A 27089-nucleotide genomic window follows, 5' to 3' on the forward strand; every position below is an offset into this window, starting at 1 on the left:
CAACCTATGTGAACTCACATACCACCCCATTCTTAGAACATAAAGTGGGATACTGGCAGTTTTACAGCTGGAAGTAGAGCAGAGAGGAATGTTCAGGTGTTGGTTGGTATGAGCACGGAGAAGTGTGGGTGGTTTCAGATGCTATGTTAATTGTTTCCCACAGGTACTGGTCACGGTGCCACTAGCCATTCTACAGAGAGGTGCCATCCAGTTTAATCCTCCATTGTCAGAGAAGAAGATGAAGGCGATCAATAGCTTGGGTGCAGGCATCATTGAAAAGGTGACCTAAATTACCTTAGCCTCAGAACTCCAAGACCAGTGCCGGCTGATGGTTTTGTTTGGATAATAACCTTTTGTACAGTTAGGCAAACAAAAGGGAGTAAGAGTAAACAGAATGTACTATATACATGTATGTCAAACAACTAATTTTAATCAGTTAAAAAATGGGGGCAGGAAAGATTTTTAAAAAAGTTTAGCCTTATTTAAAAATTTCTGATATAATTTGGATAAAAAAGGCCAGCTGAATTCCATTTTGACTTTTAGTTCTCTTGAACCCCTAGATGAGGTTTCATGTAGTCTAGACTGCCTTCAAACTGTGTAGCTAGGGGTAGATTTGAAGCCTTGATTTCCTGCCTCCACCTATCAAGTGCTGAGATTATCCCCCTGCCTACCAAGCCCAGCTGAGAAATGAGTCTAGTCATCTGAGTTTGACTTTGCTATAAGCAGCTCTTAATTTGTTTTGTTTCTCATGTCCATGTTGTGGGCTCCCTTAGTAGTAAAGGCCATGCTGCAGATACTAGAAGGCCTTTTGAGTGGTGTGTAGCTTATGGAGCTCAGGATTAAATAGGTGGGCAGTTTTGAATCTAGTGCAATTGTCTGTGAGTAGACTTCTAGGTTGTGTCTGTACCATACCACCTGTCTACCATGGGATGGTTTGCGAGTCGGGCAAGGGGCTGGAGATTGAAACACACACACACACACACACACACACACACTCACACAGACATGGGTCATCCTTGAAACAAGAATGCCCTTTTTACTGTATTACAGGGCAGCTTATATAGGGCTCTCCTTGACTGATGGCCACACCCTAGCTCTAGGGACTTTTTAGCTGCAAGCCCACCAGAAACCACTCCCTTGCCATCAGGAACTAACTCATGATGGTCTTGTGCTCAGAGCAGCTGCAAACATAGGAAAACAAGTTGTTTACTCCGGCAGGCAAAAGGTCACAGAAAATTCAGGGTCTGAGGGTCTGCAGTCCCCAACACATGTCAAGATGGCCAATGATTGACACAGGGTGGACTTATTCTCCCTGCTTGCTTTCCAGATTGCCTTGCAGTTTCCATATAGATTTTGGGACAGTAAAGTTCAAGGGGCTGACTTTTTTGGTCATGTTCCTCCCAGTGCCAGCCAACGAGGGCTCTTTGCTGTATACTATGACATGGACCCCCAGGTAAAATGTTGTGGTGTGGTTTGAGTTCCTTCTTGAATGTTAGGGTTTATGCATTATGTGCCATGAGCAGGAATGAGTGATGGTTGTGTAGATCTGTGGTATGTGTTTATATTCTAGAGAGGATGCACTGATTGGGACATTTTCTTTGGGAAAGGAGTCCCAATCCTTGCCCTGTAAGAGATGGCTCAGTGGTTAAGAGCATTGCCTGCTCTTCCAAAGGTCCTGAGTTCAATTCCCAGCAACCACATGGTGGCTCACAACCATCTGGAATGAGGTCTGGTGCCCTCTTCTGGCCTTTAGGAATACACACAGACAGAACATTGTATACATAATAAATAAATATTAAAAAAAAAAGTATCAGTTCTGCTCTGTGGGGCTTGAGTCAATGATCATGAAAGCTTATTTCAGGTTGAAAGTGAATTCCTCACGAAAGGTCGGTGACACCACAGTAAGTCAGTGGACCAACGCTGAGCTAGGTTAGGTAGGGGAGGTCCGTGTGAGGGCTGTATGAGAACAGATGAGTAGAAAGCTTGTGGCAACTGTGCTGTAAAAAAGGAGCCTCGCCACTGTTTCCTGCTTCCCCCCATTTTGGGGAAATGCTTTAAAGGGTTTCAGGTAGAAGCCTATAATCCCTTATTTAGTTATTCCTGCAGATTTCTTTCTCAGTCTTTCTGCTGCTTCTCCAACAAAATTTCATAAACAGCCAAGGGAACCTTGAATTTGACCTTTGTATTATTTCATGAGTGTTTATGCTCGTGGGGCGGTGAGTAGTGTGCATGAGAATGGATGGGGACTGAAGAGAAAGGGCAATGGGACACAGTGATATTGTATGTGGAACTGAGCCTTTACAGCAAGTGCCCTGTGCTTTTCCCTGTGTGCCTGCAAAAGCAGCAGAGTGTACTGATGTCCGTGATCACAGGGGAGGCAGTAGCATCCCTCAGGACCATGGATGACAAGCAGGTGTTGCAGCAGTGCATGGGCATCCTTCGGGAGCTGTTTAAGGAGCAGGTGAGAAAAACCCTCCTTGATAGGATAAACGTGCTTATTGTGGAAGGGATGTGAGCAGGTGGAACTGGAAGCCAGTCAGTGTCACTGAATACCAAGGGATCAAAACAGGCCAGATTGGTTTTCCTTGCAGTTACCATCTCCACCTGAGTACCCAGCTGAGTATCAAGGCTGCCATAGCAAAATGTCAGAGCATGGTGCCGAGACTTATTCTTTTATAGTTGTACAAGCTCAGGCCCAGGATGAAGATTCTTTTATAGTTCTACAAGCTCAGGCCCAGGATGAAGATGTCTAACTGGGTTGGTCTCTGTAGACTCTTCATGGCTTACAGATGTTTTCCTTGGTATCCTCAAATACTTTTCTTTCTGTACTGAATTAGGCCTTCTCTAACGTGTCTTCTGTAATCCAGTTACCCAGTAAAGATTCACACTTCCAGTTCCATTCAGATGGCCTTAGTAATTAAACTTGGATCTGTCAGGGCTATACAGCTGCAGTCTTTTTTCTCATCACATCATTTATACTTACCTGCCTTTCCTAAGACTGTAAAAGGCCATTTTTTTATAGTTCCCATGTAACAGCTTTGACTATCATTCTTTTTTTAAAAAAATAACTATATTTAAATGTGCATACTATTACCCATATGTGTAGGTCAGAGGACAGCTTCCTTCCACTATGTAAGTTCTTGGAGATCACTTAGGTCCTCATGCTTTGGCAGAACTGCCCTTATCCACTGGGCATTTTCTAAAATTTCCTAGTGCACCAATAAGCAACTCTCTCCAAGGAGCTCCAGGTACCTTCCCCATTGCCTCCACAGAAGTGGAGTGACTCAGAATTTAAATTGAGGGGAACTCAGCTGTCACCAGCTCTTTGTAAAAGAAAAGATCTAACTAGTCATACAATCCTGCCAGTCATTCTCAGCTTGGGTTTTTAGCTATTTGGAATTTAGTTATTTCACCTGTATTTTTAGTTATTTGGAACTGTAGTTTATAGGGAAGTGTTTTGCATGTTAAACTTGTCCAAGGCCAGTGGACAAAATCTAGTTTACAGCCACTGTAGCAGCTCGTTGTACAGAGTGTCTTTGGCAGGTGAAGCATAGACGTGAAGGGATCAAGTGTGGCTGGAGAAGAGAGTGTGTACAGGAAGGGAGGAGACACTGCTGCTTAGGCTGCCACAGTAAACTGAGGCCTAGAAGGGAAAAGTTTATTTCTAACTGGGTTGTAGTGTATCCAAGTTCCTTTTTAATCATTTTGTTAAAATAATTTTTTCTTTGCACATCAAGGAGGTCCCAGATCCCACCAAGTATTTTGTCACACGATGGAGCACAGAGCCATGGATCCAGATGGCATATAGTTTTGTCAAGACATTTGGAAGTGGTGAGGCCTATGACATCATTGCTGAAGAAATACAAGGATCTGTCTTTTTTGCTGGTGAGGTACATATCTTGACATCAGTATTTTCAGTTAAAGTGGCTCAATCTTAAAACTCAAGTCAAGCATGTTGAAAGTCTCCATTCTGAAAGTCTGTCTTCTATTTCTGCCAGCAGCCATTTTTAACTGTCTAGTTTTCCTGTGAACACATCATTCTTTAGATGTATCTTTCTGTCTTAAAGTACTTATATTGACATTGTATGATTTAATATTAGACTGACTTACTTCGCTATGTTAAAATAGGACTTACATAGTCTCCATGCATCATTCTTTTAATGCAGCTATTTTACTTAGTTGGTATCCGTGCTCTTTTGAGAGCAGGTCTCACACTGTAGTCCAGGCTGGATTGCAGCAATCCTCCTGCCCCATACTCTGGAGATTGCAGATGTGAGCCAACGCACTTGGTATGTGAACTGTCGTGTGCATTGTAATGTTTATTGCTGAGCCAAGGTGTTCATGGGTTCCATTATTAAACAGTTTCCTGCTGTTTTGATAGCTATTTTGGTGCCTGTCTCCCCTAGCCTTTAGTCATCTCCAATTCACAGTATACTCCCTCCTAGCTCGCTTATTATCTGAAACCCTAGAGTCTTTGCACTATTCACTGACATGAGATTATAGTACAGTACTATAGTATAGTACATTCTCCCATTTTCTTTATCCTTAGATCTCCTGTCCTTCAAACTCTTGAACTACCAACCTTTCTTATTTCTTTATTCAACTTTGGGAGAGATCTTTGGTAATCTTTTCACCTTGGAATGAGTATTTTCTTGCCAGAATTTTTGTTGCCACCCCATTCTGACACCATCACTGGTTATTTAGGCTTTTGAAAAATGTTTCCTGTTTCTCTTGCTGGTTGTAAAGCACATTTGAGACACCTTCCCAGCTCCAGCAGTGGCATCACTGCCTGGGAACCTTTCCTTTTGGTAGTAACTTTGCTTTTTATTTAACATGATGCCTGTTTTTATGAGAAGAGGGGCATGTTTGTGGGGAAATGTGTGCCATCGCCCTGGAGCTGTCCACCTTGGTGTATTGTTACTGTTGTTTTGGAGACAGGGTTTCATAGGCTGGAGTTACCAAGTGGATTATGCTTGCTGGGCAGAAAACATACCCTAGAGATCCACCTTCCTAGAATTGAGTACAAGAACATGCCACTACATCAAGTTTCATAAACATGTAGATCCTTGTGTTTGAATTACTTTATCAACCAGAGGAGGCACAGCAGCATCTGTCACCTTTGGAAACCAGGTGTTGTTTGCGCTATGCTTCAAGCCCCAAAGATTCTTATTGGATTGGTTTGCCTTTTGTTAGTTCCTGCCCTCTGTCCCATCATAAAGGAAGCTCTATTACAAGTCTACCACCAGTCAGACTTTTCATATTGTAATGTGGGATTACAAATCGGGCTTTATCTTAAGACATCTTAAGCCAGCTGTGGAAATTGTATATAATGGCCATACAAGGCAGCATTTGCCATCTGCTTCTAGAGGTGTAAGTTTTTTAGAGGCTAAGATAGGATTTATTTAGACTTTTTTGCTTCCCCTGGGTAGTTATTCCCATTCTCTGAACGCCCATTGCTGAGGCTTATGTGATCTGGACTTTCCAGCCCAGTACTTACTTTTACTGTCCTAGATAGTATTTCCATGAATGCCACAGTACTTGGCATGCTGGACAAGTCTGTTAAAGCCAAGGTTCAAGGCTCTGTCATGAACACATAAATCATTTTTAGGTAGACCAAAAAAAACTACAAAGTCTTATGACCTGTTGTTGATGTCATCAATTCTTTATGCACAGTCTGAAACAGTTTCTTTTCCCCCCAACAGGCAACCAACAGACATTTCCCACAAACTGTTACAGGGGCATATTTGAGTGGCGTTCGAGAAGCAAGCAAGATTGCAGCCTTTTAAATAGAACATGTATGGATGGACCTACCTTTCTTCTGTGTCCCAAATAGAAAAGTTTGAAACACAAGTTAAAAGAGAGGAGACTGTATAGTAAGATTGAAATGTTTCTGTGGTGATAAGAAAATGCAAACCCATTTCACTCTTCTGAAATCACTGACTTTCAAAATCCTTCTAGGCACTTAGAGTGAATTTTATCTTTCCATAGGCCCAGTTAGTGCTAAGTCCTGTGGTTTTCAGAAGGCAGCACAGTATAGCCTAAAATTGAGAACTTATGGATCCCTTTAGACTGGACCATTCCCATTGGCAGATTTCTTTTCCTATATTATGAGTCACATCATCCAGCAGGAGTCACTAGGAAACTTAGAAAGCCATGTGTTCTGTGACAATTTTTCAGTCCCTTTACCAATGAGCCTTAATATTTCTACACAGCTCCAATCTTTGGGCTTTTCTTAAAATTTTCAATTCTTTTTTGATACAATTTGAAGGTATGACATTAAGCTAGGCTATTTTATACTACATATTTCTTTTCATTGGGTATTCAAAACTTAAGATTCAGGTATATTTTGATATTTTAGGTCTGTGCACTCATCAGCAACACAAGAGAGTATGTTACATTCTCAATGGGTACAGAATGTTTTCACACTATAAAACAAACCATTTTTGGGTGTGCAGTATACTTAAAATTTGGCAAAAATCTTGTCAGAATAATTTAAAAGCCCCTCTTATTTTTAAAGTACTTTATAGTTCTAATATTTTATATAGTTTACTAAGTTTCCCATAGGCAGGTCCACTGGAAAACTGCAGAAAAAATTATCTTGGTACATAGCACATACTTTATAAGCCATATGTTAAAGTCGAATATGGCAAAACTTTTCCATTTAAAGTTTGTTTAATAAACATAGGTTTCAGGGTCTTTTAGATGCCTATTCTGCCAAGAGACATCAGTTGACAAACTAAAAATATGCTTTTGTTTTAAAAAGTCATTGAACAGTTCTTTGAATTATTGATCTGCTTTTAAAAGGGGGCTACAAAGGACTTTAAAGCCACTTTTTGAAATTAGGTATTTCTGAAATTCAAAATTAGCTTGTTAACAGTGAAGTGAGCTCTAGACAGTCTAGATATAAACCCTCCCTGTCAAGGCATGATACAAGCCAATGACTACATATTTAAAAGTTAATCATTCACTGTACTTAGAGGTTATTTGTTAAGACTCATTGGTACTGATAAGGGAAGTATTCTGCTTTAAAGTGTAAGTAATTAAAAATGTTTAGTGTGTGTGAAGTGATAAATGCAAAATGTTAAAATTTCAGTCTAAGTTATTTAGTTTCTAGGCACTTGAGCTTGTATTATGCCATTTCATATAAATGTGTATTTAAATTTTAGTTTTAAGTGACATACTTAATTTCCTATGTTGTTCTACAGGAACTTTGGTACTTTTGAGTTGCTATGTTTTTCAACCTCTTTAAGATTTTTGTTAGAGAGCCGGGCGGTGGTGTTGCACACCTTTACTCACAGCACTCGAGAGACAGAGACAGGGGAATCTCTGAGTTCAAAGGCAGCCTCTGGTCTACACAGTGAGTTCCAGGACAGCCAGGGCTATACAGAGAAACCCTGTCATAAAAAATAATAAAAAAAAGTTACAGAGCAGAAGTATACTTACAGTGATTTAACTACACATCATGAATGATTGGTTATGTAAAACTGCTTAAGAACTTTTGCAAATACCCTTAATAAAAGGTTTTAGCATCACTGTCAACTTTGTTTCCAGTCTTTTCAAACAATCACTTCAAAAATGGTCCTTTATTACAGAAGAAATCTAAGTCATAGGATTAGGGGATAAATCCTCCCACACCCCAGAAAATGACAAAAAGCAAATAAATTGAAAGCCTAAATACAAGACATTTAAAACATCGATTTATTCTTTATTGCCAAGATTTATAACAAATTATTTAAAAGTAAAGGCCAATTTTTAGTCCCCATTTAGTTACTTGTTCCATTTCACTCTATGCATACTAAAGTCAAATGTGTGAAAATACCTGTTAATGCTCAACATTAATATCTGATTTATGATGCAGAAATTAAACACTCAGTTGGTACATCAATTGTCACTCTTGTCAAAGCAGCTTATTTATATAATTCACAAATAGGTAATTAGGACAGTCAAAAGACAAAATTTAAATTCAGGGGCAGACCATATTTACTTGATTGACCAAACTTTAAAAATCAAACAGCCTTCATTTCTATAATACATCAAAGAAATTTACTGTATGGTTTTTGAGAAATACTTTCAAAGATACCTACATTGCCAGCATTACTATCTGATACTTTAATAAGAGTTACCGTACACTGTTTGTATACCAAATCTTCTGGCATTACATCTGATACTTTAATCATAATTATTGTAATGGTCAAAGAAGTTTAGTTACCAGTTACTACTATCAATTCACTTATATATAAACCAAGTGTGCTCACCCTTTCCCACTTTTTTGAAACTCTGATGTGTTGATTTTGGTTTATCCTCAATATAAAATTTCTATGACACTTAACACACCACAAATTGATGACACTTTCAGAGCAAAGCAGAACTGGACAGTCCCCTCCAATGCTGCCACCACTGAACTCACTACTGTCATGCTGCCTGCTGAACACTGATGTTCTTTAGTTACAAGTGTAAAGATACCTACCTACATGAGTTTAAAAATTGATCTGCACAAAAGAAATTAAAAAAATTATATACAACAAATTGGTTTTTAAAAATACAAAAATAACATCTGTCACTTCTGTCATGCTGACAACTTGACATATATGCATGCAGAAAGAGTTCCAACTCGGTATCTGAACAGCTGTGCTCTAATATGATGAACAAACTGCCACTACATTCACACTGACAGAAGGTGTATTCAAAATATTTCATATACTAAATACTGCAATAGTCTCTGCACGTATAAATGCTGGTTATAATAGTTTTTGCTTTGATTAAAAGTGTCTTAAGCTAATATTAAGTGCACTAAAATCCACAACAGTTTAGAAATCTATGACCTTACAATAAAGAAATCCAAAATGTACAACTCTAAAAGCAAGAAACAATTATTGCCATGCAAGACTTAAACTGAAAACTGCAAGGAAATGCAATTTAAAACAGCAAGCTCAAATATATTTAACACTCAAGGGGTCAGCAGCGAGTTCTACCAACAATAGACTTAAAGAAAATACATTCTCTTTGCTGGTATAAATCTTATTTCCAAATCTGAGAGCAAGCCATCTGTCCTCTGGTTTAAGAGATTAGCTGCAACAAAAAAAGGAAATCACTTTACCACACCCAACACAAAATCAATTATGCATATATCATAAAATCTTACTCATAAGATTAATGTAACCTTGGAAAATCAGGTGGGCTAAATATGAAGCAGTGGTTACTGCTGACCTTGTCATGCCTTGGAGTGAGCTGTCGTGTCGTGAAGCTAGTGAGTACCACCTCAGAAACAAAGCTACTATGTGCACTATGAACCTATCTTAATCTAGGCTAAGGCTTTATCAAAAAACTGCTCAAACTTACTAAATGTATTTCTTCATCTATGCTTATCAACAACTCTGCTGTCTCAGATGTGAATTTTTCATTGTCATTAATAATCAAGAAATGCAATAATTTGATACTTTTGGTTTCTATGCCAAATGATCAAAGAAGGAAAAATGAGGAAATATTTACCTCTTTTACAGTTGTTTTAATGAAATCTTTCCTCTCAGTTAAATCGTAAGCAGGATAGTTTTCATATACCTAAAAACATTAAACGCAAATTTAAAAGTCCATAATACTGTTTTTTGGATTAATAAACAAGTAGATTGTAAGTGTTCTCTGGTTCACAATAGACTTGTACCTGCAAACAGTAATAAAGTCAAGTGACATTCCCAGTGCTTTTATAACTTCATAGTAGTGAATGAAAACCACAGGGATTGGAAGGCTATCTGTGGAGTATCTTTTTAGAGGTCCTAGTCTGCATAGCACCCAATATTCTGTTTAGGATTCTACAGTTTGAACTTCAACCTCTACTCTCTATATATGCAATTCTCTTAATTAAATCATGAAAATTCAAATGGTCTCTTAAGTGCTTTACTCCTAGAATTTAGACTAATCTGTCCCCAACTTTCTTAGTCTCAAATCTACTGCTTAATTTCTAGTGTGAACTCACAAGCCTACATACAAGTACCCTGAAGCTGAACTCCTGCCCTCATTTAGGGCCTATAAAACTTTTGCTATAAATAGACAAGCAACAAAATGCTTGGAGCCTTGTTAGGCAGAGTTTGTTACAACTATACAACTGTTCAGATGTATGAAACAGATGTAGTGGGTATACAACAAATAGTAAGTGTAGCTTCATTGTACAAAATGTGGTAATATTGGATGACTTAGCCCATGGCCTATAGTTGGCCTGACTTTGCAAACAGCTATCCCTTTTTTGGCAATAAAACTACAACCCTTAATATATTTAGTAAGTTGTACTAATTTCCTTATTGATGGTCATTTACACAACTTGTGATTTTTCAGTATTTATAGACAAAGGTGAATGAATTTTTTTTAATGAGAGGCCTTGAAATGGAATTGCTGGGTTAAAGAGTATGTGCCCTCTAAATTTCAAAAAGCTGTTACAACTCAAAATACAAATAGTACGTGATTTTCTGCATTTACTACTAATGAAAACTGTCAATCTCTATAGTGCAAATACTATTATTTCCTTGTAATTTCTGTACCTGATGAAAGGCCCCTTCAGTGTCTACAAGTCTCTCCTAAAGTGTAGAACCAGTGTCCATTACCATGTTTCAAAAATTTGATCTCAAAGAATCTAAAATGAAGCACCTTTTAAACTATCCTGTCTGTTCTAGTCTCAAAATGTGATTACTGTTCCATGTGATTGATAGTACCTACAACGGAGCAGCCTTTGAATAGGCTCTTATTTCTGACAGGTTAAGGCAGTAGTGTGACTTGTGTCCCATGCATGTTAGTAGTGAGTACTCTATCATGGAGCCACCAAGCACCCCCAGTCACATACCAGTCTTTTGTCAAATCACCTTTTTTGATGTTTGTTGGGTAAATTTAAATGTAAATATTGAGTCTGGAGTAAAACATTCTTTTAATCCCAGCATTAAACTATGAGCTAGAGGCCACCCTAGTTTACAGAGACCCTATCTCAAAACAAACAAAAGTAACTATTATGACAATCTCAATATTCTATCCAGATTCTCAAATACCTTAGTTTCAAGAAAGTTAGTCCCAAGGCATTTACAGACTTTCAAACCTAGTTCTCTCCTTACTTCAGTAAAGACTTCCTTGTCATCCTAGTTTTGAGACAAATTACTATTTCTTACAGTCATTAGATTATGTGGTACTGGCATACTTATAGTTAAATATATCAAAGAGATAACATTGAAAATAAAATTAACATGCAAATGAGTATGCCATTGTTCTTCGACAATAAAGCAGTGGCTTTTAACCTGGGAGTTGACAGGAGTTACCTAAGACCATCAGAAACATATATTTACATTATGATTCATAATAGCAAAATTTTAAGTTATGAAGTAGCGACAAAAATAATTTTATGGCTGGGGGGCACCACAACAGGATGAAGTAAAAAAAGGGTCAAATCATGAAGAAGGTTGAAAAACACTGCTATAAAGGGTTTACTATTTTATTATTATTCTGTTTGCTTATTACTCTACTATTCTGGGACTCAGTGAATAATTCTAGATGCTCTTGCATACTCTTTAAGCCCTGGCCCCCATCTCATCCCAGGTAGGAATATATGCTCTGTGGTGCTGCACTCCTCCCGAAAGTGTTCAGTTTGCACACTGCCCGCATATTTAAAGACAAGTAATAACTTCTCTGCTTTATCTCTTCACACCTAGTCTTACCTTGGCATGTAGTAAAGGCTCAACCGAATGTCTAATAATTTAAAAATAAAGGGACTGGAGAAATGGCTCAGTGGTTAAGAGCACTTCCAGAGGACCTGAGTTCAGTTCCCAGCAACCACATGGTGGCTCACAACCATCTGTAATGAGACCTTGCGCCCCCTTCTGGCCTGCAGGCACACATGGAAGGAATGCTGCACACATAATAAATAAATAATAAATTCAATAAAAGTACAGGTCATTTAACGTTTGGTGTATTTCATATGCAACTTCATTTATTCATAAGAAACTAGATTTTTCAACCTCCAACTCTATCTATAATATGGACAATGACTCATTCAAGAATAACATTTCCTGAAAAGTATTAAAAGAATTCCAGGGAAGTTTAAGTTAGTGACAGTCATTTGTACACTAAGAAGTAAGGTGACTTCTGAGATGCTCTTTAAATCAATGTAAGCCAATAATGCACCACTAAGTTTTCACACCAGGAAAAGTCTGTATTGAAGCACATCATTTTAATTTATTGACTATTCATAAAAATGTTTAGAGATGTTTGATTGTTTTATGATTACTATAGTACCCGGTACCCTCAAGAGGGCCTGAAATAGTAGTTCAATACTCTCTGAATGGATACATAAAAAACATGCACTAATAGTTTCAAATTAAGTGACTTCCAAGTCAAAGGAGAATAACTAGAATATGTGTGCCAATTACCTCTTTGCAAATCTGCTTCATTGTGACTTCTTCCAAGTTAGCATCAGCCAATAATTTCTTCACTGTTTCCTTTAATTCTTCATCTGTAGGTGGTTTTTTCAATTTTTTAATTAATGGTTCATCATCAGAACTATCTTCAGATTCAGATTCTAAAAGGTAAGATACCAAGTGTGAGTAACTTTTTTGCATTTGAAGGTGTAAGACAAGGAAGTTTAAGAGAACATAAGCCCTCCCAATTATAAATCATTTAGTTTTAATTTTAAAATAAAAAATCTCTACCTTAAAATTACAAAGCTTGCACTGAAATTTTTTTTTTAGATTTGAAAACTGGCATGCTATGTCTCAACAATGTTCTTTGCAGCTGTCTTACACACACACTAAACATGTACATGCATATGGTGTACCCAGAGTTGCTGTCATCATTTCTAACGTACCTTTTTTGGAACTGTTTTGATTCTTCTTGGTAGTGCTGCTATCTGCCTTCTTAACATTAGCACTTTTTACAGACTTGTTACTTTTAGCAGCAGCTTTTTGTTTTGCTTTTTCTTTTTTAGCTGTCTTTTTTGGTGGTTGCTAGAAGGGAAAGAAAAGCATACATAGATGAGTCACTACTATTTCGCCCTCTCCTTTCTCACTGTAAATACTAGCTATGGCTGCTTAAACGTAAATTGTTAACTGTTGAGAATAACTGTATCCTAACACTATTGATTTCAATGTAAGTAAGTCATCTACATTATTCCACTTAATTGGGGCTGAAATAGAACTCAAAATCTTCTACTCTCTTCCCCAAATAGAATCCAAGCTACAAGGAGACAAGCTTTGTATCCCTTGTGTTCACTAATAAACCCTTAACTTCTAAAATTAGTTCCTGGCATACAGCAGTTGTTCAGTAAAAATTTGTGAATATGAAGAAACAGATTCAATGAAGTCATCTTGTTCCTAATCACATCAATATAAGCTATGTCTTGAACATAGACCCGATTCCAGAACACGTGCTCTTAAACACCAATCCACAAATTCAACAAAAGCTAAATGCTGAACATTTGGACAAATTACAGTGCACAAATTCTAGCTTATAAGCACTTTGTTCCAACTAAAGTCTCTGAAACTTATTCAACATAACTAAAGAACCTCAGATAAACCGGGGGGGGGGGGGGGGGGCGCACGCCTTTAATCCCAGCACTTGGGAGGCAGAGGCAGGCAGATTTCTGAGTTCGAGACCAGCCTGGTCTACAAGAGCTAGTTCCAGGACAGGCTCCAAAACCAGAGAAACCCTGTCTCGGGGGGGGGGGGGGGGGGCGGGGGGGGAAGGAACCTCAGATAAATTCTCATCTTTATACATCATAACCACCACAAATAGCTAGATGGAGAATGTTCTACACTCCTGGTTTTCAAGTTATACCATATCAGCTTTTTGTAGTCTGTGAGATACGGCTGCAATATATACTGAAACTGGTCTTGAAGGATCTTTCTGTTACTAGAGCCTTATATTACTGGTATGTTATACCTCACTTAACCCCTTCAAAGACAAATACTGTGCTCAATCTGTTCTTCAGATGAAATTGTTTCAAAAATCTAGGTGGACTTAGACTATTATATGTAAGTGGAATTAATTCAGTTTTTACTGTGTCTTTTTCTGTTACATTACCATTGCACACATCTACATGAACCTAGACATACCCTGTAATACTCACTCAGTAATATTCTTTTTTTTTTTGGTTTTTCGAGACAGGGTTTCTCTTGGCTGGGCACTAACTAGCAGGCTATTTTGGCTGCTACTAACAGTATATAAGTGGTATTAGGAAGCTGATAAAATATGGGAGTGTTACCAAGCAGCATCAATAGAATTAGTTTTCTCAGGACTAACTTAAATGAATATTTTTTAATTAATACCCCCTACTTCAAATAAACTCCAGTAGGCACTTAAAGTAAATAATAAAGGTTCAGCTGTTATTACAATACTCTTATTACACAGAATCAAATATTCATTTTCACTCTTCAGTCAAAGGCTAATAAAACCTGGACTTGAGTTTAAGAAACTAAGTTATACTACCCAAAGAGTTGTGAGAAGTGAGCAATAAAACAACATACTACTTCACTGCTACTCAATCTCATTACATTAGGTAATTTGAATTAGGTAATTAAAATATTTCCAGGGCCATCTAAGGTTACAATTAAACTTTTAGTAGACATACACAATTTGATTAATTTTAAACCTATTAACTGGTACAAATTAGTGGTTTGACAAAGTATAAACATCTGTGGTGATAAAAGGGTAGGGGAGGAAATGAAGCCATTGTTAAATAAAATGTTGCTTCTGAACAAATATATACATCTTTCTATATTTAACACCATGACTTTTAAAAAAGACAGCTAGCCTATTGTTTACCAAAATTTCTAAGAGTGCAATCAGACCACACAAGTACTATAGAACAAGGTTAATTATAGTTCAGAGTAACAGGGTCTTGAGGTAAGTTGCTTTCAAATTCCAGCCTCAATTCATCACCAGGCCCTACTTTCCCCAATTAGCAAATAAAGGAACTAATCTAAGTCTTTATGAGGGTTAATGTACAACTTGTGAAAATACTGCCATCATTAAAGTATCATCTACAAAGTGCTCATTTTGTGATTGAGAAATTCCTCCAATATGCAAAACAATTTCCCCATAAATGTGATATTGTAAAATGTCTTTTTAAAAACAAGGTAGCTACTACAGAATGACAATTATAAAAATGACACCTCACTAACCATGATACATCATACTTAATCACACTGGTAGATACAACTCGACTCACAAACATTAATTTCCATAAATTTATACCGGATTTCACTCATTTTCATTAATCAGTTGTAAATTTTTCGTGACACACTTAAGGCAGAAACTGACTTAGACTTGATGACTTAGGAAATAGTGAAGACTGAACAGTAAACCAACAAGCTCAGACTTACATGGGACCCAACATCCTGTGCACAGAAAATAGCTGAACTCACATCTTGTCTTTAGCTCTACAAATATTAAGAATCACTTTCACCTACCCTGAAGATGAAGTTATTAGGTACAGATCATCCAAACAACATCTTAGTTTTGGGAAATGGACACAGTTTCAGCAGTTAAGGCAAATAAAGATCACTGGTATTTAGAGGTATAAATGATGGGCGCTAAGAAGACAAGTTAACCACACCCATTTAAATTTTACACTTCCAATCTTTATCAAAATCTTAAGAATCTAAAGTCAGCTAAAGGATCAACCCTCAATATCTCACAATGTTACCAATTTGATTACTTCATAATCCCACAATACTTGGGCTATAAATCATTAATCTTAACCTTGTGAAAGATACAGTACAGAAGTGAGTAAGAACATGCGCTTACAATCAAGCTTTGCTTTAAATTGACTTCACTATTAATTCTGCATTCTCAGGCAGATTACTTACCCTTTCCAGTACTCTTTTCCTGGTGAGTAAAAATGCATATAAGAACGGCCCCAAAAGCTGGGTGGTGATGGGGCATACGTGTAATCTCAGCACTCAGGCAGAGGCAGGTGGATCTTTGTGAGTTTGGGGCCAGCCTGGTCTACAAGAGCTAGTTCCATGACAGGCTCCAAACCTACAGAGAAACCCTGTCTTGGAAAAACAAAAGACAAAAAAAACAAGCAAATATGTCCTATATTATTAGTTCTTGGAAGAGTAAGAACCTGTTGGAGAATATTATTTTCAGGTGTGCTACTTTTGTTTACCCTGCATTTGTTTAACTCTGAAGCTGTGTTACTCTGCCTGTCTAAAACTACTGATGGTCCTAATAAAGAGCTGAATGGCCAATAGTGACGTAGGAGCAAGTATAGGTGAGGCTGGCAGGCAGAGTATAAATAGAGGGAGAAACAAGGAGAGAATGAATAGCAAAAGAACAAGAAAAGAAGGACATCAGGCCAGCCAAAGAATTAAGAAAGATAAAAAGCCCAAAGGCAAAAGGTAGTCAGGATAATTTAAGATAAGGAAAGTTGACAAGAAATAAGCCAAGCTAATACCAGGCATTCATAACTAAGAATAAGCTTCTATGTGTGATTTATTTGGGAGCTGGGGGGTAGGCTCCCCAAAAAGTCAAGAGTAAAACACCCCACAAAAATCAGCCAGCTATGTGTTCCTTTAAGCTAGGGATGAAACAATAAATTTAAGTTGTATACCGCAGCCTATTTGCTATATGCTGAATACAGATCTTTTTCTATTAGAAAACAGTACTAATAATGGATGTTTTGCATTTGACTAAACCCTTTTTCCTAATCCTATATGGCCAACCCTCCCATTCACTAATATATGAGGATATCTACAGCTAAAGACTGTTATTAATGTCTTGATCTCTACTACAGAGCTCAAAACCAGTGCTCAGTAACTACTAAGCAATTATTAAAGTGGGAAGTGATACTTGAGGACTAGATACACTTTAAAAACTGCCCCAAGTTCCTTTGTTAGTCATCTTGCAAAAGCCATACATGGATTTGTAACAAAACTATCTCCTGGTGTAATTTACATGTATAGACTGTATCTGAGAAAGAGGAAAGGGAAAAAAAGACCACTGTATCAAACCATCAAGAGTACTCTAGCCACCCTTGAAACTAGGGAGGCTGAAGCAATAGAATTACAAGGCCAACAAGAAATAAAACACTTAAGAAAAAATAAAATGAATCATAATAATGCTTAAACTATATAAATAAAAGTGCATATCTTATTCCTGCAAAGACAAACGAGAATAAGAATTAATTAAATTTAAAATGTGAAAGATTCTTTTTTGTTGTTTGTTCGGAGACAGGGTTTCTCTGTGTAGTGTCTGTCCTGGAACTCCTTCAGTAGACCAGGCTGACCTCAAACTCACAATGACATGCCTGCCTCTGCTTCCTGGGTGCTAGGATTAAAGGCCTGCACCACCACACCAAGCTGTGAAAGATTTTTAATAGACACCTTTGTTATTTAATCAAACAGATGGTAAGACTGGTCTTTTACAAAATGAATGTGGAAAATAAATTAAGTTTCAATGGATAAAAATACAGAAAAAGCTAGTTCCCAAACTGTAACTTTCTCCTAAAGATGTGTGTGTGTGTGTGTCTGTCTGTCTGTCTGACTACTGGGTACCCAAGGAGGCCAGAAGACAAGATCTGATCCCTTAGAGCTGGAGTTACAGCCGTCTGACATATGTGTTGGGGTCTAAACTTGAGTTCTCTGGAATGCTCTTTAATGGCTGAACCGTCTCTCCAACCCAAAGGATTAACATAAATCTTCAAAAATTTGAAGAGGATTTTCCATGTATAATCAAGAAATGGCATAAGCATTTTTTTGCCAAAAATCTTGTGAGAACAAAGCTTACCTATCTGTTATAGGCAGCAGGGCTCTTGGAGGAGGGTCACCAAAAAAGATGCCTGTCACAGAGCCAGAATTCTGTCCTCACAGCAGAAAGGTTGTACTGGGAGAATAGATGAACAAAATAAAAAATTAGCTTAAAATACATGATTCTTCTAAGTTGGTTGAGAAAACCCAGAATGACAAGAAAAAAGAAATATGTAATTCTAGTTTGAGTTCACAAAATGATGAAGTGTAAATGGATTTTTGTTTCGTTTTTTGTTTTTGTTTGTCGAGACAGGGTTTCTCTGTGGCTTTGGAGCCTGTCCTGGAACTAGCTCTGTAGACCAGGCTGGTCTCGAACTCACAGAGATCCGCCTGCCTCTGCCTCCCAAGTGCTGGGATGAAAGGCGTGCGCTACCATCGCCCCAGCGTAAATGGATTTTTATCAAGGTGATCTTTCAACTGTAATTTCCAATAAAAAATAAGATTATTTAGTTCTATAATTTCCTTCATTCATATTATGAAATATTAAGAAATAGCAAAACATGTATGTCCACATCCCACCACTATCAAGAAATTTTTTCTTTCTTCTTTTTTTTTTTTTTTTTTTTTTTTGGTTTTTCGAGGCAGGGTTTCTCTGTGGTTTTGGAGCCTGGAACTAGCTCTTGTAGACCAGGCTGGTCTCGAACTCACAGAGATCCGCCTGCCTCTGCGCCTCCCGAGTGCTGGGATTAAAGGCGTGCCCAGCTGAAATTTTTTCAACTAAAAAGGCAATTTAACAAAAAATTCCAATTGCAGGTTTCTCTGAATTGTAGAATATCTAAGTGAACAACCCCACTTTTGATTCTTTTTCCTATGAAGTCAGGAAACATAACATGGCTTCCAAAAAAAAGTAAATCCACATCAGATTTGCAGTGCAGCAGCCACTAGAAGTAAAGTACTAACACCTGGATGTCTTCATTGTCCCTCACAGCTAAACGGAGAACATTGTGGTCAATGTCACACAGGTCAAATAGAGCCTATGGTTGAAGTTATCCCTTCAAAGGGATAAAGAGAAACACTGTTAAGACAGCCTGTTAACAGCTTGCTCTTCTTTGTTTGTAACATGGATGACTATCTGGACATAAACCATTACCCTGCGATCGTATGATTAACTCTGATGAGGACGCAGAGAGAAATCAAGATGGAACTGACCTGGAAACTCCCTCCCTCTCTGTAAGCTAATGTTTACTGCCAGAAGATAAAGATATGGGGGAAAAAAATAAAAGATACGAATATGAAGGCTACTGGGAGAAAACACATTCATTATTACTCTGCTACAGAACACATATGTGCTACAATACCAGTTCATCAGGCAAGATACTAATGTAATAGTGGCAAAATAAAATTATTTTCCAGATGAACCAATCTGATGTGACCTATAACACAGGAAGAAATATATACATACACCTGGATACTGTAAAAATCTGGTCAAGAGCCTATGGCTGAGGATAGGGACCCACAGAAGGAACATATTACTAATGTTCACCTACATGACTATGTAGTCAGATCGCATTCTAGGTATTTTGTTTATATCCAGATTAGGGTAGCTCTCATACTAGGGCAGAAAAGCACCTTTTTACAGAGGATAACAGTTAATACAATGAAACCTATCTGGTCAAAGCACAGAAAAAATGATGAATACCCATCCTTAAATGGGACATCTATATCAACTCCTACCCAAGGCCCAGGGAGCATGACAGAAGAGGGAACAGAATGAATTCAAGAGCTGAAGGATGGGGATGATTGTCATGCCATCCAGACAAGACACTACCATAGCAACCACAAACATACAGCAGCTACATACAAGATTGGCCCAACTTTTCATCATGGATAGGGCCTTCCTTAGGAGCTGATGACTATTAATGGTCACTGGAGGAGTCATTTTTTAATCTAACCATTGGGAAGAGGATTCAGAAGGAAAGAGGGATACCAGAGGGTAATGAGGGGTGTTAAAAAGTATAATACAAGTTTATTTTTAAAAAAAAGAAATAGCCCGGTGGTGGTGGTGCACACCTTTAATCCAAGCAATCAGGGAAGCAGAGGCAGGTGGATTTCTGGCATTCAGCCTGCTCTACAAAGTTCCAAGCTAACCAGAGCTACACAGAGAAACCTTGTCTCCAAATCCCAATCAAAAAACAGAGAAAACAAAGTGTCACAAAATACTATTCCTTTTACCAGGGTTTACCTTTCTAAGTCAATTAGAACTTTCAGAAACTAAACCGGCCATGAAGTATGTATGTAGTTCTAAATTTAAAGGTCTTTTAGAGCAATATAAAATTAATCTTACTAGAGGGAAATTTACTAAGAAAAAAAAAAAGGTATCTCTCTATAGACTTTATCGGAATTGTATCTTATAAAGCCTGACAGGGTAAACTCATGCAGGAAAAAAAATTACATTTTTGGGGGCTAGCGAGATAGCTAAGTGGTTAAAAGCACTGACTGCTCCTCCAGAGGACCTGTGTTCAATTCCCAGCACCCACATGGCAGCTTGCAGCTGTCTGTAACTCCAGTTCCAGAGAATCTGACATTATACCAATGTGCATGAAATAAAGTTAAATAAAGTTTTAAAAAAATTACATTTTTATATGGTGAGATATGTCTGCAAATCACTGTCTTCTTTCCCCCTATGGATTTCCACCATTAGACCTAGGTTTCCTAGTTTATATCACAGGAGAAGGAAAAAACGAATTTACATTGGACAGCTCATTTGTACCTCTTCCTAAACTTTATCTTGGCAACAAGACTGGATGTAGAAATGGTACTCAGAATAAAATGTCTTCTTTGGGGAAAAAGAGACCTTTGAGACAGGTTGTCTCTCTGTAGTTCTGGCTGTCCTGGAACTCATTCTGTAGACCTGGCCTCTGGCAATTGGCCGCCATGCCTGACTAAAGATTCTAACAGTATCAATGAATACAAAATATATGTAGCCAGGCACTTTTGAAGCCATTTAATATGGCCCTATGAGGTTGCTTCCAATTTTACTAATGGGAGATTGAGTACAGAAATTAAGTAATTTGTACAAAGTCATATAGTGAAAAACCAAAGATTTGAACCCAGTTCCCAAACCTATTTTGTTTTATGAAGACAAAACAAACAACAAAATTTATATACTCGAGTAACTTTAATAATTTAACTTCTCATGATTTGTCCTTAAAGTGTTAGAAACCATTAAGGACATATGGTAAATGAGCAAAATATTGGACAAGGAAAATAATTAGTTTAAAATCATGGAGGTTGGCAGGCGGATCTCTGTGAATTCGAGACCAGCCTGGTCTACAAGAGCTAGTTCCAGGACAGGCTCCAAAACCACAGAGAAACCCTGTCTCGAAAAACCAAAAAAAAAAAAAATTAAAAAAAAAAAATCATGGAGGTTAGTGAGGTAGTTCATGCCACATAAGCATAAAGACTTGAATTCAACTTCTATCACCCACATAAAAAGCCAGGCAGAGGGATGCAATGGCTGTAATTTTAATGCTAGGGAATAGGAGAATCCTATGGCTTCCTTGACAGCCAGTCCAACCTAACCTAATCCAGGTCCCAGTGAAAGACCTTTTCTCAAAACAGGTTGATAGAGGCAGGGTATGGTGATAGATGCCTTTAATTTCACCACTAGAAGGACAAAGGCAGGCTATCTCTATAAATTCAAGGCCAGTGTGATCTATATAATAAGATCTAGGCTAGTCAGTTCTATATACTGAGATCCTATCTCAAAAAATGGAGGGCTTGGGAGCAATGGCTCAACAGCTGGCATCCACATACACAAATCTGTCACAATAATATATGTACATATAAACAATGTTTTCCTCTCAGCTATCAAACCATAAAAATCAGAGTTCAGAGTATTCATCTTCCCTCCACACCAAAATACAGTAGAGGCTGGAAGGATAGCAGAGGAGGTTAAGAGCCTTTGTTCCTTTAGGAGACCCAGTTTAATTCCCAGCAACCATGCCAGATGTCTTATAGTCACCTCCAACTCCAGCTTCAGGGGACCTGATGCCCTCTTCTGGCCTCAGAAGGTATTGTACTCATACACACAGACATGCATATGCACATAACTAAAAAACTGTTAAATGTATGAAGTACATGTAAGATTTTTAAAAAAAATTCTTACATTATGAAAATAGCTCATACTCAGATTCAGAGGCACCTTTAATAATCTAACATTAGGAGCGGGAGAGATGGCTGAGCTCTTCTTCCAAGGGAGCTGGATTTAATTCCCAGCACCCATATGGCAGCTCACAACCATGTATAACTCCAATTCCTGGGGACCTAATGCCCTCTTCTGGCCTCTGTAGGCAACAGACATTAAAACAAGAAAGAAATTTAAATATCTCAGGTCAAATATATATACTAATAACATATTCAAATAAAACAAATATATTACATATCTTCTCAAAAAAGATTTTATTTTTAATTATAAGTATGCATGTGTATTTGTGTGAGAATGTATAGATGAGTTTAGGTTTCTGCAGAAACCAGAAGAGGGCATTATAACCTCTAGAGTTGGAGTTACAGGCAGTTCAACCTGGGTACCAGGAACTGTTTTTCTGCACAGGTAGTATAAGCTCTTAAACAACTTAGCCACGTTCCAGCCTCATAATTTACCTTATTCATCTAATTCTGTGGTGTTCAGTAGATAAAAAGCACCCTTCCTGACTACATAAAGTACATTTGTTAGTGTTCAAAGATATTTCTGGCTAGTACAACTGTGTGGGCTTCCCTCAAGGAAATATCTAGACTACAATATCAATCCAGGATTAATCAAACCTATAGAATAAATTTATAGAATAAGTTCTAACCCCTAAAGAAAATGAAAAAATAAAACATGGCATACTAAACATCAGTAAAAACAAACAGGAACTCACCTGCTGTACCTACTTTCCCTGACCTTAACTGAGGACAGATACAGCAAAAGCTAAACACTTTTCCTCCTACCTCATATGCACTATGGAAGAATTTCACAAATATGTGCAAACAGAAAATGTCCCATTTCTAGGTGACAAAAACTTCAAATGCTGTCACACTCATTAAATAATTCCCAAAAGGTTGAAGGAAAATTACAACCTTTAACACCTTACTTTTTGCATCAAATTACATCAATTCAGGTCAACTAAAAAATATTGATAAAAGCCTCCTAAGAATGTGCTCCCATGGGCTGGAGAGATGGCTCAGTAGTTAAGAGCAAAGGCTGTTCTTCCAGAGGTTCCATATTCAATTCCTAGCCCCCACATGGGGGGGGGGGGCTCACAGTCACACATAACTCCAGTTTCAGAGGATTCTGATGTGCCCTTCTGGCTGCTGCAGACAGCAGGAATGCATGTAGTGCAAAGACATGCTTGTGGACAAAAGACCCATACATAAAATACTAAAAGAGAAAGAATACACCCCTCTGTGTTTGTTTAGCTTTGCTGCTTCCTTTCCCATTTCTCTCTGAATAGTTCAAGGCACACTTCAAATCTAGGTCACAAACTCAGCTGTTCTGAAACTTTAATATTTGATATGGGGGTTATATAAGCCTGCTCAATTATTTACATAGCTTTCATGAAAAGGAACCAACATTGCTGGTGGGTGGTGGCATACACCTTTAATCCCATCACTGGGCAGAAACAGGTGGATCTCTGCGTCTGAGGCAAACCTAGTCTAACAGAGTGAGTTCACAGTGAAACCCTGTCTTAAAAAACAGACAGAACACAAAGAAATGACATCAAACTATTTGCTTGTTTATGTAGCAAGAATATTTATCTGATAGAAAATAGAGAAAACAATAGTTAAAAAATATCTTACCTCCTCTTCACTTTCTTTCTCGTCATCTTCTGAAGACTCTTCCTTATTTTTCTTCTCATCTTCGTCACTACTGGATTCATCTGACAGAATTTCAGGACATTTGGTTTGCTTTGACTTCCTTGTTGTTCCAGAACTGTTCCGTTCCTTTTTACTACCTTTGCTTGAAGATTTTTTGGATTTTGGCAATGGCTTTATATAGAGAAAAAGAAAAAACTTTTTAACAGTATCATCAATAAGGGTATTTCTAAGTCAATCAACTCGTTTTGATAATTATTCAACTCAAATTCTGTCAGAAAGCATTTAAAGGATTAGCAGAGAAATCATCTTTAAATGTGTCAGGCTACCTAAAAGTGCATTACCACTATTCTCAATTGTCTTGTAAACATCTGGCATAACCATCTGCAAAGGGTATCTATCGTTGGTTCTGAAACAGGACTACAATTATGCACCGTAATGAGTTCAGGTAGTGTCTACATTTGATCAAGACAATAACTGAAACTAGACTTAATGTATTTCATTTTTTTAAGCACTAAAGATACCATTACTAGGAGTTTCTTGCTTTAATTAATCAAAGGAGTAGAAACAACTATCAGAGAAAATAAAGCTTAATTAGCAATCATATATCCTCAATTTATACTACCTCTTTCAGTAATGCCAAGTTCTCAGCAACATCTTTCAGTGTGGAATAAATGTTGAGTAAGTTAATTATGAAAGTAATAACAGGCATGAAATAGGTTAATATGTTATATATGCCTTCAGTTAAACCGTATCCATTTCTAATCACATGAGAAAAACTATTTGATCAGTCAATGAATTTATTTTTCAATGCTTTCTTAGGAGTATTTGCTAAATTCTAAAACACTGTGTATCAGTCCCACATAACCATTTCCTCAATGTATTTCCCTTATTCCAATGCCTTCCAGACAGAAAACCCTGGAGCCCTGGTTTATATCTTTGTGACATGTAGGTACTTTTACCTTTTTATCTGTTTGAAGCAGGGTTTCTCTGGGCAGCCTTAGGACACTGGAACTTGCTCTGTAGACCAAGCTGACCACTAACTAGAGACCCCGCTGCTAGGATTAAAGTGGGATCAAAGATGTGCATAGTCACTTTTCTTTCTAGATTTTTCAAGACCGGGGTTCTCTGTGTAACAAGCCCTTGCTGTACTGGACCTCCTGGAGTTCCGCCTGCCTCTGCCTCCTAAGCACTGGGATTAAAGCTGTGTGCTGCCACCACCAGACTACTTTTCCTAATCTTGTACTACTCACACCTGATTTGAAGGAAAATATGCTATTTTATATTATGAAAATATTGCAGTTCTGTTCATGAAAGGCATATATTTTAAATGCAGATGACAACACTGACTATCAATACAATTCTGTGGCTAAATTACCATTCCAGTAAGAGAAAGGAAAGGCTGTTAATAACCATTTTACTGAGATGGTAAAAAACAGATCCTTACTTTGCCAGAAGGCTTTGGATGCATTAAGAAATTCAAGATCCTCTTCACGAGTTTGCTGTTCACGCCTGATCTCTCTAAATCAAGAACCTCACAGATGCTCTTTAGCATGGCGTTTCTAAACCTGAAACAGAAAGCAGGGGAAAAGAAGGTGACTACACACGAGTTCATAAGTAATCTTCATAATATAAAGAAGAAAGAGCCAGAAAAATTGGTCTGCTTTGTTTCCGTAACAGTTATAAGTATTTCCCTGTAGGTTACTCTTATTAATTACCTGACCACAGGGCACAACCATTAGAAAATGACTATTTACCAACAATTGAAGTAAACTCACTGAAAAATTACCTAAATTTCCAATACTACAAAATTCATGGACTTAAAAATTGTTTAAATTAGTAATTCAGCATTACAGTGTCTCAATGAAGACCTAATTTTTATTTAAATTTTTTATCTACAGGCATTTAGTAACCAAAACTTCTAAGGTTTGTCATTTTGCTAGCATTATGGAAAATGACAATTCCTCATCAAAGCAATTATGTTCAAGGCAAGTTTAAAACACTAAGAAGAAATAGTAACAGCAGGGGACAGAAATACATTTCATTACATTTCCTTCAGACTATATGAGCTTTGAACTCTCAGATTACCTGTATCTTCTAGAAAATGAAATTTTAAGGGTTTTCAATAATTTTAAGTCATTATTTTCCGGAACATAACAGATAACCCAAGGTGATGCTATGATAGACTTGTCAAGTACTAACTTAAAGTTAGCAATCTACTAAAAATGAGCAGGCATTCATTTTTAAATGGAATATAGCATTATCAACCAATAACAATATTTATAAAAATAACTTACTTTTTCAGCATTTCTTCCTTCTTTTTATACTGGGTACTGCCTTTTTCAAATGGAAAGCCACTAAACTGACCCACATTCTTCTTTAATGAGGACACCTGAAAGTATTTTTGATATTGTTAATGCTACTATCCAGTAATGCACAAATAAAAAAAAAACCTCAAAGATAGTGTCTATTTTCAGAGCCATCACCCAAGTTAATTTACTGAACAAAACTGAAAAGTATGTGGTACTGACATATTAACATTACAAAAATTCTACAAACTGAATTAATTCTTTGAAAAGTTTGAATCTGAATGTATTTTCACCTAGCAAGTTACCAGAATTGTTTCTTACGTAGGTGTAGAAAGTTACTAGTCAATGAGTATTTTTAAAATACCTAAATATAATAAAAGCTATTTACAGCAAGCCATCAGCTAACATTAAATTAAACGGAGAAAAACTCAAAGCCATCCCACTAAAATCAGGAACACGACAAGGATGTCCACTCTCTCCATACCTCTTCAATATAGTGCTTGAAGTTCTAGCAATAGCAATAAGACAACATAAAGGGATCAAGGGGATTCCTATCGGAAAAGAAGAAGTTAAGCTCTCGTTATTTGCAGATGATATGATAGTATACATAAGCGACCCCAAAAACTCTACCAAAGAACTCCTACAGCTGATAAACACCTTTAGTAATGTGGCAGGATACAAGATCAACTCCAAAAAATCAGTGGCCTTCCTATACACTAAGGATAAAGAAACAGAGAGGGATATTAGAGAAGCATCACCTTTCACGATAGCCACAAATAGCATAAAATATCTTGGGGTAACTCTGACCAAGGATGTGAAAGATCTATTTGACAAGAACTTTAAGTCTTTGAAGAAAGAAATTGAAGAGGACACCAGAAAATGGAAAGATCTTCCTTGCTCCTGGATTGGGAGGATCAACATAGTAAAAATGGCAATTCTACCAAAAGCAATCTATAGATTCAATGCAATCCCCATCAAAATCCCATCAAAATTCTTCACATATCTGGAGAAGACAATAATCAACTTTATATGGAAAAACAAAAAACCCAGGATAGCCAAAACAATCTTATACAACAAAGGAGCATCTGGAGGCATTACCATCCCTGACTTCAAACTCTACTACAGAGCTACAGTATTGAAAACAGCTTGGTATTGGCATAAAAACAGAGAAGTCGACCAATGGAATCGAATAGAAGACCCTGACATTAAC

General features: G+C 37.4%; 2 protein-coding genes across 3 annotated transcripts in view; one reads left to right on the forward strand and one right to left on the reverse strand.

The window, feature by feature from the left end:
* Kdm1b (lysine demethylase 1B) overlaps nucleotides 1–7523 on the forward strand; it is a 41932-nt gene extending 34409 nt beyond the window's left edge. The window contains exons 17-21 of the mRNA XM_041644985.1: nucleotides 164–280; nucleotides 1328–1453; nucleotides 2345–2461; nucleotides 3738–3890; nucleotides 5703–7523. Of these exons, the coding sequence (XP_041500919.1) occupies nucleotides 164–280; nucleotides 1328–1453; nucleotides 2345–2461; nucleotides 3738–3890; nucleotides 5703–5786 (597 nt within the window). The 3' untranslated portion in view covers nucleotides 5787–7523. The remainder of the gene's footprint in view (nucleotides 1–163; nucleotides 281–1327; nucleotides 1454–2344; nucleotides 2462–3737; nucleotides 3891–5702) is intronic.
* Nucleotides 7524–7675: 152 nt separating this feature from the next.
* The window catches only part of Dek (DEK proto-oncogene), a 28178-nt gene continuing 8764 nt past the window's right edge, over nucleotides 7676–27089 (reverse strand). For both annotated transcript variants that reach the window (XM_041644971.1, XM_041644970.1), the window contains 7 exons: nucleotides 25868–25962; nucleotides 25018–25138; nucleotides 23556–23744; nucleotides 12833–12971; nucleotides 12399–12547; nucleotides 9490–9558; nucleotides 7676–9069 (listed from right to left, as the gene is read on the reverse strand). In XM_041644971.1, coding sequence (XP_041500905.1) covers nucleotides 9058–9069; nucleotides 9490–9558; nucleotides 12399–12547; nucleotides 12833–12971; nucleotides 23556–23744; nucleotides 25018–25138; nucleotides 25868–25962 — 774 coding nt within the window. In that variant the 3' untranslated portion in view covers nucleotides 7676–9057. The remainder of the gene's footprint in view (nucleotides 9070–9489; nucleotides 9559–12398; nucleotides 12548–12832; nucleotides 12972–23555; nucleotides 23745–25017; nucleotides 25139–25867; nucleotides 25963–27089) is intronic.

This window comes from Microtus oregoni, unplaced genomic scaffold (assembly GCF_018167655.1).
Source record: "Microtus oregoni isolate MIOR12 unplaced genomic scaffold, Mior012 000103F_ref0000194, whole genome shotgun sequence".
In the NCBI taxonomy this organism is placed as follows: Eukaryota; Metazoa; Chordata; class Mammalia; order Rodentia; family Cricetidae; genus Microtus; species Microtus oregoni.